We start from the raw sequence: 12,194 nt of genomic DNA on the forward strand, positions 1-12,194 counted from the left end.
GAAAAGACAAAGAGAAGTAATACTTGTTGCATGACAAATATGTATCAGGCATGCAACACACTTTTGCACACCTTTCCTCAAGTAATTATCATCACTGCTTTGTAAGGCAAGCATTATTTCCATTTTGAAGATAGAAAACTGAGGAAAGAAGTGACTAAAAGTTGACTAAGATTTATACACCTAGTTAGCAGCCAAGAAAAGATAGAAATTCTAGATTTTTGTCCTCAAACTTTACTTACTATGATCTGAGGAAGTTGGTTTGATTTGTTTTATTTATCGTGTTTATACTCTACAGAGAAGAAAACAATTTCAGTGATCTAATTTTAATAAAAATGATTTCCAATTCCTTGAGAGAATTGTATCTGTGCTGATGATTCCTGGTAGGGTCACTATCATGAGTCTACGTGACTATGTTTTAAGAACCTCCATATTTTATAAGATTATAATTTCCTATCTTAACTACTCAATAAATAACCTGGAAATGCTTAAACAAAGATCTTTACTCCAATGCTTCCAGGCTGCCATCTATATGAGAAAAGGCTATTTCCCACCATTACTCCCTTTTAGGATATTCTCTCAAGAGCAAAATATAGGACATTTATAAATGCCAATTAATGCAAAATATAGAGGTTAGCTAATAAATGCCAAACAATAACAATGGTGCAGCATTTAGCATACAAATGGATGTCAACCCAGTATTAATCCAGTATTAATGAATTAATACTGAAAGCATTTTTATCACCAGAATAGCTGCTTTGCAAAGAATCAGACCCCTTTTTAAATCAGAGGCAAATAACTTAAACATCAGTTTAAGCAACAAAGAATAGGAATTAAAGTGTAGAGAAAGAAACTAAAATTCTCTCCATCCTATCCTGTGACCTTATATTTCAATAATTTAAGCTTATGGTACTGCTCCCCACCACCTAGCTCTAAAAGAAAGAACAGTAGGATAACGGTGGTCTTAGATAGAAAACATCACCATTTCAAACAAACCTCTCCTTTAGAAAGAGAAGTAATACTTGTTTCCAAAAAATCAAACCTCTCCTTTAGAAAGCTCTGAAATTTATCACACAACATATTTTATCTTCTATTAGTCTTCTAAATCCATTTTAAAAGTTCATCTTCCTTTACAAATTCTCCCCTGTCCTTTCTTATCTGCTTCTGTTCTTCCTCAAGATCACTCAAAAGAATTAAGGTAGAAATACACAGTGAGCTCAGGCCAATAGTTATCAAACATTAACTAGGCCAGAATGTATTATTAATTAATAGTAGTTTTCAAATTTTGTTCTACTGAAACCAAGAGTTGTATGAAACAGTTTTAGTATCTGACATTAACTTAGGGAAAATCTCAAGTCATCGTTGCTTCAAATATGTCTTCTGTTCTTTTTCTTTTCCTTCTGGTAATCTCAATACATGTATGTTCTACCTTTGGTTGTTGTCCCTTAGTTACTGTATATTCTGCTCCTTTTACTAGGCTTTTTTTTTTCCTTTGTTTTGTGAAATTTCTTCTGACACAGCCTAAATCTCAGAGAAATTCTTTATGATGATTTTATCTCTGCCATGTCTCAGTCTGATTCTGATGCTTGCTCTCTTTATACTGCTCTTTTGCCTTTTAATACGTCTCCTAATTTTGTAAGTTTTCGTTGGAAGTTAGACATGATGTGCTGCGTAAAAGGAACTATAGCTATGAGGGCTTTAGGGAATTGTCTCCTTTGTCTCAGTACCAGGTTCACATTCTTGATATTCATCCTCTAGGGCCAGAGAGTTCACTAAGGACAAACATTTGCCATTTGAAAATGGATCACAGGAGCAGGAATAAAAAGAGTACTACCAGTGAGGTTCCAGATGCAGGATCACAATTAATTCTCAATAAAGAATTTGTGATCGTGTATGTGTGGGTTTGATATTTTTTTGTTTGTGTATTTAGCAGGTTTTTTCATTTGGTATTTTCCTCCTTTCAACACTTAAATATTTCACTTCACTCTCTTGTTTACCTGATTTCCTGGGAGATATAGGATTAATTCTTACTTTTGTCCCTTGTTGCAGTATCAGGGTCACATTCCTCATTTTGGCCTAGTTTTATGGGCCAGTGCTCATTTTTGCCATATATGTGCAGTTTGTAAATTACTTGTAGTAGAAGCAGTGAAACAGTAGTGATAGGGAGGTTGCAGAGGACGTTTCAAATTATAAGTCCTATGATTAGGTCTCAGTCTTTTTAGTGAGCCTGTGCCCCTGACAGCAAGTACTTCTCAGTCTACCCCCACTCCCACCTCCTTAGGTGGAGCAGGATGATTAGAGTCAGCAGGAGTTGAATACTTCCTTTCTTCACCCTTCCCCAGGTCTGTTAGGTTCTGATAAAACCCTAAAAGGCTCTAGTAAAGTACTTGTAGTACTTGAGAGCAAACCTTGTTAAGAAGAACAGAATGCTCTGGTATATTTCAAAATGATTACTTTTCCTCTCCTGTTGTTAGAAGCATCAGGGGATTTCTCCCCACCCCCCTTTAATATTCACTGTAGGAACTGGTCAAACTCCTGAAGGGAAAGTCACAAATGACTTTTGTCATTATCCCTATGACTTGGTTCTTTTGGAGTTTTTAATACTCAAATTTGTTCACACTGGGCCTCAATAATTCTTACAATTCAGATTTGTCTACGCTGGCAAGAACCCTATTGATTCCTATGGTGGTTTCTACCCCTGGATTTCTATTCAAATAAGTTGCAATTCTGTGTATTTGTCTTTGTCCAATTTGGGGGCAGCAGTTTGCTCTATGACTTCATTCTCTTAAGTTAAGTAAGAACTACTAACTTTTCGGTTTATTCAACTTTTTATGTGTTAGGACAAAGTGATGAATTCTAAGCTTATTCCAGGCTGAACCAGAAACCACATTTTCATTTCTCACCTTCACATTTTACTAATTGATTAGTAATATATAACACTTATGAGGGAGAAGGAAAAAATTTGGAAATCTGAATGTCTCAATGGCACATATATTACCTAAAATATGATTAATTAGTTTTTATAAATAAAAATGGGGCGGGGCTGAGGATATAGCTCAGTTGGTAGAGTGCTTGCCTTGCATGCACAAGGCCCTGGGTTCGATACCCAGCACCAAAAAACAAAACAAACAAACAAAATAAAAATGGTATAAATTATTAAATACACTTCCTCTCTTTCAGAAGCAATGAAACATGGACAATCAAATATTGTGGGGATCATTTAGATCTCATGTTGTTATTATAAATTAAATTGTTTCCTGAATGAACACCCAAATATTAAATTTCCATAGGGAATATAGAAAAAAACTATCCTAAAAAAAAAAAAATAGCTATCATTAAGTACTACAATTCATTGGTCATCCTTATTGCTTAATTTTCAGAAAAATAAAGCCTGTTATTTTATTCCTGAAATAGCATTATCATATTTCTACACAAATTTAAGTTTTAGAGATTTCCTCTAGAAGAAAAAAGAATAAAGAGAGAGAAAGCTAAATTTTTATGCAAAATGTGGCACTTGGATGCCAGCCCCCAACATTTGCTATCACCATGAAATTAACATTTATCGAAAACAATTTACTTAGAAAATCTTAATCCACTGTATAGTGCTATTTGCTGGCTCTTACAGCAAGAAATACAGCCAACTTTTTCCCTCAAATCAAACTGAAAAACACCTTCTTATATTTTATATTACTTGTTTAAACTTTATTTAACTGAGTTTTAATCTACTTAACTAAAAGAATGCTGGTTTAATAAGTTAAGGTAAATAAATGTACTACATAATTCACCTTAAGAAATCTAAAAGCACTATTATAAAATAATCCTCAAACTTAGTAAGACTATCAGAATGACCAGACCTAGGGGATATTAGCAGTATCTTCACTTTACATACATATATATAAATTTTACTTCAGTATTATTTCTATATCTGCGATACAATACAAATAACAGACATCTCTAAAGCCTTTAAACAGTACAGATAATGAACCACTACAAAATTAGAAACTTGGGCAAAACTTTAAACCATGGGATAGCTACATTCAGACAAATAAATTTTCCTAGGAAGATAATGAAGAATTAGAGTGAGTTAGATGGGTTGGATGATCAGAAAAAGGATAGGAAAAAGCAATAACAAGTGAAAGATTTTATAAATATCTAGAAAAAAAATTTTAACAAAAGAAGTTAGTCAAATGGAACAAAAATGGCTGCCTGAGTAAGATGGAAAAGAATATTGTAAAAGTTCCACCCTGAATTTACAAAAATATAAAACATGAGACCCTACATTCTTGAAACCCCAAAACAAAGTCAATATCTAAGTAAAACTGAGACTTAGTATTTGATATAGTTTCTAACTACAGTAATAACTGACAAAGCAGATTCAATTATGTCAGCTCACAAGAGATAAAAATTTAAAACATCAAAAGGAAAAAAAAAAAAAAACTTAACCTATCTAGTTTTATCAGAGTTATATGTGTAAAAGTAAACTGTTCAGGTGACCATGCCTATGTAAGAGACAAGATGGTCTAACAGATGGAGCATAGAATGTACACCTGCTCCAGAAATTGTCATATGATTATATCATCTCTAAAAGTAGACTATATTGAGGAATAGGGTTCCTTATTTATAAAAGGAGAAAAATTTAACAAAGCTATTTTATATTAACTGTGAAAAATGGCTTACCTTCCTTTCCCAAGAAGAGAAGACATTCATGAAACCACGGTAATCCAGGTGAATATATTATTGCTTAAATCTGGGTCACAAAAATTATTAGCTGTTCAAAACAAGACAAAAGAAAAATGTTAATTATTTTAAAAATACACATTTACTTTGTTGTTAACATGAAATATATCTCACATGAAACCATTCAAACAAAACATATATCCCCAAATCTGCTTCTCCAGGGTAGCTTCTTTGAAAGTAAAGACTAAAGAAATAGTTTGAATTATTTTTTAAATTCTTGATGGCTAAATGTGAAGAGATGTAGTTTTAAAATATTGAGTCTTTATAGTTATTATCCTATATTAATATTTTTCCCTCAGAAAGAACATGGATTTTGCCTAAGACAGAAAGGAACCACAGCTTTAAAAAAGGAGGCAAGGGGGAGGGGGTCAAGAACATTCAAATAATTTCAAGGACAAAAAAAGAATGTTCCCCTCCAGAACATATTTACAGTCCCTCATCCAGAATTCAACTAACATCCAACTGAGGAAATCAGCCAAGCTTGACAAATTAAAATATTTGTAATCTGACAGGTTATCTTCTATAAATATTCAAATATGGACGTTTGTGTGCATGCAAGGGTCTCCACGTGCCAATCAAAATGCTTTGTTTGGGATCCTAAAATTGAGCACTTTTTTCACCCTTTTGTAGGAATCCCCTGAATCCCTAACTTTCATTTTAACTCTCTGATTAAAAGGTAATCTCTCTATGGGTAGTCTGAATTAAAAATTAAAGGGTAATATTCACATAATCATCAACAGCCAAAAGCAAAGAATCCATGCCTTTGAAAATCCAGGTCTGTAAAGAAAAAATGAAAGATCCAGGAGCGGGAGAGGGTATTGAGGATCTAGAAGGATGGCAGCTAAAAAAAAAAAAAAAGAATAACTTTTTACTCATCTGATCAGTTATGCCTTGGTAATATAAAACCCTAGATGTAAAGAACAATTAGCACACTTTATAAATTTGGTTTGTATTCAAAGTTCTATTTAGAAAGACTGCCATTTATTTGGCTCAAGGCAATGTCCCATATTTTTATGACAAGTTTGAGTACTTGAAACTGCAAAAAGTGGGAAAAAGCAATCAGTATGAGATTAAAACCAAACACACTTTTTGAAATCCACAGACAACCCTATCATTAAGAGAAATCAATAATTAACAGCAATAATGGCTTTAATGAAGACAAATTGTCTGAGACAATTTGCTAATTGTTTCATCCTATCTCCCATTAGTCAGTTTCCCTTAAATATGCATAAGATTACTGAAAAACCTCAGATCTTTCAGGAAAAGGACAAGTGATAAGCATACCTCTACATTCAAGGCAGGATTAAATTGTGAAAGAAAACTCAACCTATCCAGAGGAATCTGCCTCTTTGGTGATGGCTCAGAATAGATCTAGATCGGTAGGTTTGGAAGAAATTATTTTACTTTATGATTACTCACCACTTATAAAAGGAGAAAAAATTAACTTATTAACAAAGCTATTTTATATTAAGCCACCATCCAACTGCAGGTCCAACAGTGGATCCAAACCAAACGTTAGTGGTTCTCAAACCAGAGAAAGGAGAAAAGTCTGGTTTAGGAATCAGTAACTTCAGCCTTCTCTGAGAGTTGTTAGAAATGCAGAATCTCAGGTCCTGCTGAGGACATACTGAATCAGATTTAAGCATTTAAATAGATTCCCCAGTGATTTATATACTCATTAAAATTTGAAAAGCTCCCATGGGAAGGAGAATAGTAGAATGAAAGAAAAGTTATAATCTTCTGTTCAAAGCACCAGGTCACTGTTCAGCCAATATGCAGCCAATTCTTAACCTCTAGTTTATAGCATCATTACTCCTATCATAATTGTTTATACTCTAAGTAAAGGCTCTTGAGAAATAGGAACACCTCAAGTACCAAAAAAATTAGTATCTAATGATTAAATCTCAGATCCCAAGAAAGCTCTGACACAGTAATCTTAGAAGTGGTCCTATCTCATGTTCCCAAATCATGTTAATTAGATAAATGACAGTTATGTGCTACATAATCACATTTTGGTCAATGATGGACCACAATACAATGACAGTCCCATGAAATTATAATGCCTAATGAAGTCTCAGTCATCTTAGTTTGTGTAAGCATACTCTATGATATTCACACAATGATGAAATTGCCTAACAATGCATTTCTCAGAACTACACTCATCCTTAAGCAATATATAGCTGTGGTTAAAATAATAGCACCTCCAAAAAATAAAAAACAGCACCTCCATTCCTTCAAAATCCTTAGCACTATGAACATTTGGGGTCCTACTAACTAGAATATGCCAACATGTAACTAGAAAAGGAGGCTATTTGGGCTGATTATTCAGCTACTGTTTTGCAGCTCCAAATCTACCCTTTGACTAATATTTACCTCTACTGAAAATAGAACTCTGAAGCTAGTTTTCTCTTTGCCAAGTATCTTCCTCATATTAAGGGCACTAGAAAAAGAATACAAGCTTTTGTCAACCATCATTGTCTCAGCTGAGTGAGGCCCTCCATTCCAGTAGCAGTTACTTGAAACTACCATCTTTTATTTGTATTCCCAGAAGTATCCCTCAGAAATAGCAGCAGCGAAGGCAGTACCCTTCTAGAAATTTTGAATCCCAACTCTATATGCCCCTACTCCAACCTCTTTATTTCCTGACACCTATGTATGGATGGTAGCTGCTTTCTGCAATTATTGTGTCTGTCCCCTTTTGCTTTTGTCAGTCCTATAAGACCCATATAATCCATTCCCTTTACTAAATTTTCTTGAATGCAGTGTCTAATATGGATATTTTTCCTGGACTGATCTTAACTGATCCATCTTGTGTAGATGGAATAAAATTCAAAATGATCTTGATCACTTTGGAAAACTGTTTACCCAAAACATGATAATCCACAAGAAAATATTTACTGCCTCTCCCCCCAAATAGATGCAAGATGGAAATGGATGTAAGAAATACAATTGATAAAGAAGAGGAAGCACAATCTAAGAAAGCAATATAGTGAAACTCTAGTATCATAATAGAAAACACACAGTAACTCTCAAAAACAAAGAGCCAGTAAAAATTCTGATACAAAAACTTTTCACTTTAAATAATAAAAATCATATAAGTGCAGATACGGAAGGAACTTTATTATTCTGTCTCTGACATTATTCACTTTTGTTAAAGCAGTTTTGTATCTAGTTTGGGTTACTACACTTCAAGCTGTCAAGAAATCAGTGAAAGTACAAAAAAGATTACACAAATGATAAAAGGAAACAGAAAACATGAACCCTGAAGAGTCTAAAAATTAGACATTTAGTCTAGTTTAGTGAAAGGAAAACTCTGGCCAACACATTAGCTGTCTTCCAGTTTAAGAGTTCTGACCAACTGTATTTCATCTCTCTAAAGGAAATGGGTTTACCATAGAAGATGACAAAGTAAAAGAAGACATTTATGTCTCCATTTTAACAGAGCTTCTTAGTTTACTGGCTCTCCTTGAAATGACTAACATGGTGGCTCTTAATGCTAACTGCACCTGAGAATTAATTACTTAGGAAATTTTTGCAAAAAAGAAAAAATGTTGTTGTTGTTGATGATAATGATGATAATGCAGCACAGAATCTCTATGCCAGAGATCTGATTTATCTTGGCTGAGGCACAGCTCATCATATTCATAAAAATTTTAAAATTCTCAAGTGTATTACATACTGACAAAGGAAATGAGAATCACTTAATGGAACATTCAGTAGCTTTGCTACTCAAGGTATGGTCTGAAGACTAGCAACCTTCAGATTACTTGGGAAGCTTGTTAGAAAAGCAACATCTCAGGACTACTGCAAAACTACTAAAAAAGAATCTACATATATTAACCAAACCCCTAAGTAATCCTTATGGCACATTCAAGTTCAATAATAATTTGAAATGAATGGGGGGGTAGGAAAAGAGAAGAGTTAAACTCCAGCCTAAAGTAACTTTTTAAACTGAATTTTTCTAGTTTTAGATACAAAAGATTTTTACTTTAAAACTGTTAGTTTACTAAGAACAGAGGATGAATAGTAATGATTATTCAGCACATACTATATATATCAGCATTATTCTTTCTTTAAAAATTGATTTAATCCTCAACACAAGTCAATAAAGAAGATATTTTATAATACCTATTTGGTCAATCAGGCAAAATTAGGTATTTAATAAATAACTTGCTCCAGATCAAAAAGCTAATAAGGAACAAATCTGAGTTTTAAATCCAGGTAGTCTGTTTTAAGTTTCAGAAATAAACACAAAATAATACCATTTTCCAATACTACTCCAAAACATCCTGAAATCATTCAAGAGAAAAGTATAATTATTGGTAATACAAATTCTGTAAGAGTAAAAGACAAAGTAGTGTGCTTTTCTCCATTAAAAAACAAATTCAAGGGCTGGAGATGTAGTTCAGTGGTAGAGCATTTGCCTCGCATGAACAAGGCAAAAGGCTTTGGATTTGAAGAAACCAAGGAAGTTTTAATAGTGATATAATCACATCAACACGATTTTGGGTCTGTAACCCACAAGTAAAACAAGCACATGAAAGAGAAGACAGTAATCCAGGAGGTAACTTAAAACTCCAACTTTATCAGTATTTTGAAGTGAGTGAGAAACAGAGCAATACTACACGGGAGACTATCTTACAAGACTAAAAAGTTTTCTAAAAACCACTTTGTTAACTATATTTGGGAAGTTACGGAAATTCCATATTAGGAGAAACAGTCTCCCTTGTGCCTTCTAAATCTTCCTCTACAACTACTTCTCCTACCACACTATTACCACCACCACTGCCACACTTAGAAAAGTAAAGTACATAAGGCTAGGATTATTTTTCACAATAAAAGAGGCATAACATAAATTTAGTCTGATTTTCCTCTTCTTCTGTACCCCACTGCTCCCAACTTCTAAAAAAATGTTCACTTTCTTTACACTTGTCATTGCAAAGAGCAAGAATTCCAGTTCCAATAAGCTCCAAAAGTTACTTCCATAAATGTTGAGGAAGATTTTTAAAGAAGAGGTCAGATAGAGGCTATCAGAAGGAAGCCTACTAGAAATTTTAATAATTTATGTGAATTCTAAATAGAATGATAGAAGAATCAAAGTTCCAGATATAAATAACATCATTGTACTGACAGAAAGATTTAATTTAAAATATGGAAAACTATATATTATATTTAAACCAAAGCACGACTATGATATTTTAGTTCATTCAGCCCAATCCGCTCCTTTTTAAAAAAATGTTCAATACTTTTCTTCATTAACAAAGCCTTAGTGGCCTAGTTTTTGAAAATGAAGAGAATAACAGATAACAAAAATAGAGTTACTAATCCTTAAGAATTTCTAAAGTAGATGCTAGAGTCAAAGAGATTTGTGGGCTAAAGATACAAACAAAAAGACTCACTGAAATGTAGTCTTCCAAACACATAAGTTTAAATTATGACCTGAAGCAATTTTGAGTAAGATTACCTGAAGAATCTTAAAAAGGTTAAGGTTCAGGTGAAACATGAAAAGAACACAGCTTTACTTCCTAGGAATAAGACTTCCCAGGAAGTCACTATAGATAAAACCCAAAAAAGAGTATTCTTCGTGGGCAAGCCAACAGTCAAAAAACACAGAGGTGGAGCATTACTGATATGACTCTTTCATTAACTAATATGACTAATAAAATGACTCAAGTCAACACTCCTTGAAAATTTCCATCATCTTTTAATTATTCATACTAGTTATGTAAATTATCTGTAGTTACTTTTTTTTTCCCCTTATAGTACCATAAATTCACCTCCTCCTTTCTTCTACTTGGCTTTACAAATAGCATGTTCTCAATCTGAGCACTCCCATCTCTTAGGTTAGCCTTAACTTCTGATAAAGGTATATGTATAGAACTAACAGAAAAAGTAACAACCAGTTACTGGACATACATTACAAATGGTCATGAACTTGTACATACTCTATTCTACACATAATTCTACTGTCATGTATAACTAATTAAAACAAATTTAAAAATTAGTAAAAAATAAAATAATATACAGCATGTAAAGTATGTAACAGTATCTGCCTGTAATACATAAATGCTCAATAAGAATAGCTTCTATTATATCTAACTTTTATTACAACACTAGGAGGTAACTGCTATTATTTCCAATTTGTAGTTGAGGAAACAGAATAACTTGAGGAAACAGAATAACTTGCTCAAAGTCACAAGGATAGTCATGGGGTAGAGACAGAATTCAAGACAATTTATGGAAAGCAGAGCCTAAACTCTATTATAACCTATTATAAACCAGGTTATAAAGCAGGAGGGGCAAAAACAGCAGGTACAAAACCATTCAACAGTCATAGCTGTCTTCATAAGAATTTTTCTGGATCATCTCCAGGTCAATCCTGGCCTAGCCATCCTCTAACAAATATTTCTATATGACTAGGAGTTTAAAAAGGACATGGATAAGACTATGATAGATTGCTAAGAGTGCTTAATGTTTCACGCAGTACTTTAACATTACAAATTAGATCCATGTAATAACTCCATAAGGAATATGAAAGAAAATATGAAAAGTTAAAGGAATCTAATTAGAAGCACTCAGGGTAAGTTGTTTAACTCAAAAACATTACAAACTCAGTCTCTTGGTTCTCCATATCTAAGAAGACACACGTTTCATCCACACACAAAATATAAACATAATAAATCTAAAATTTAAAGAGCTCCATTTCCAATCATGTTTCTGATTACTAGTTTTGTGTATAAAATCTCTTAATTTTTAAAATACTATATAATTTTTCTCAAAACATTTTTGTTTCCCCTCATCTCAAATCCCTTCTAAGTGGTTATTTTCTTTATTCAAATTATATTTCAGCTTGTCTGTCCCCACCACCTATTCCCCAAATGATAATCATCGATTTCCACAAAACTCCCTTACCCTACTTAAGCCAAGACTGCATTCACAACAATAAAAACATAATTGGAGCAAAAAGATTCTATTTATGTACTGATAACCTCAGCATACCACTCCAAATTCAGAAAATGAAAATTAACCATAATAAAAGTATACTTTATTCTGCTATTTTAACCTGCTATCTTTTAGTAAGTAATATAGATTATATTGCAGTTGTTTGGTTTTATAAATCCTGCATATTTACAGATAACCCACTAAAGAGATTTTACTTATCTATTTTTATTCTTTTTCCATATTTTTTATTGGTGCATTATGGGTGTACATAATGGTGGGATTTGTTGTTTCAAATTGGTACTTCCACACAATGTAACGCTGATTTGGCCCATATCACTGTCTAAGGAGATTTTGAAAAATTAAATGCTTTAAATTAGTCTCCTAGCCAAATATCTATGACACTAATACAAAGCAATATACAAACATGCCTCAGTCAAAAACATACATACCTCCCATTTGTTTACCCTATCCTTAAAAGAAATAAAATCTTTATTACTATCCCATCCAAAATGGAGAGG

General features: G+C 33.0%; 1 protein-coding gene across 2 annotated transcripts in view; it reads right to left on the bottom strand.

Annotated features, from left to right (window-relative positions):
- Fut8 (fucosyltransferase 8) overlaps window positions 1-12,194 on the bottom strand; it is a 309,903-nt gene that overhangs the window by 193,243 nt on the left and 104,466 nt on the right. Inside the window, exon 2 of one of the 2 annotated variants that reach the window (XM_071607956.1) lies at window positions 4,675-4,765. In XM_071607956.1, the coding sequence (XP_071464057.1) occupies window positions 4,675-4,700 (26 nt within the window). In that variant the 5' untranslated portion in view covers window positions 4,701-4,765. Of the gene's footprint in view, window positions 1-4,674; window positions 4,766-12,194 lie in introns of those variants that run through there. The other variant, XM_027929496.3, reaches the window with a different exon arrangement.

Source organism: Marmota flaviventris, chromosome 2, assembly GCF_047511675.1.
Source record: "Marmota flaviventris isolate mMarFla1 chromosome 2, mMarFla1.hap1, whole genome shotgun sequence".
Classification (NCBI taxonomy): domain Eukaryota; kingdom Metazoa; phylum Chordata; class Mammalia; order Rodentia; family Sciuridae; genus Marmota; species Marmota flaviventris.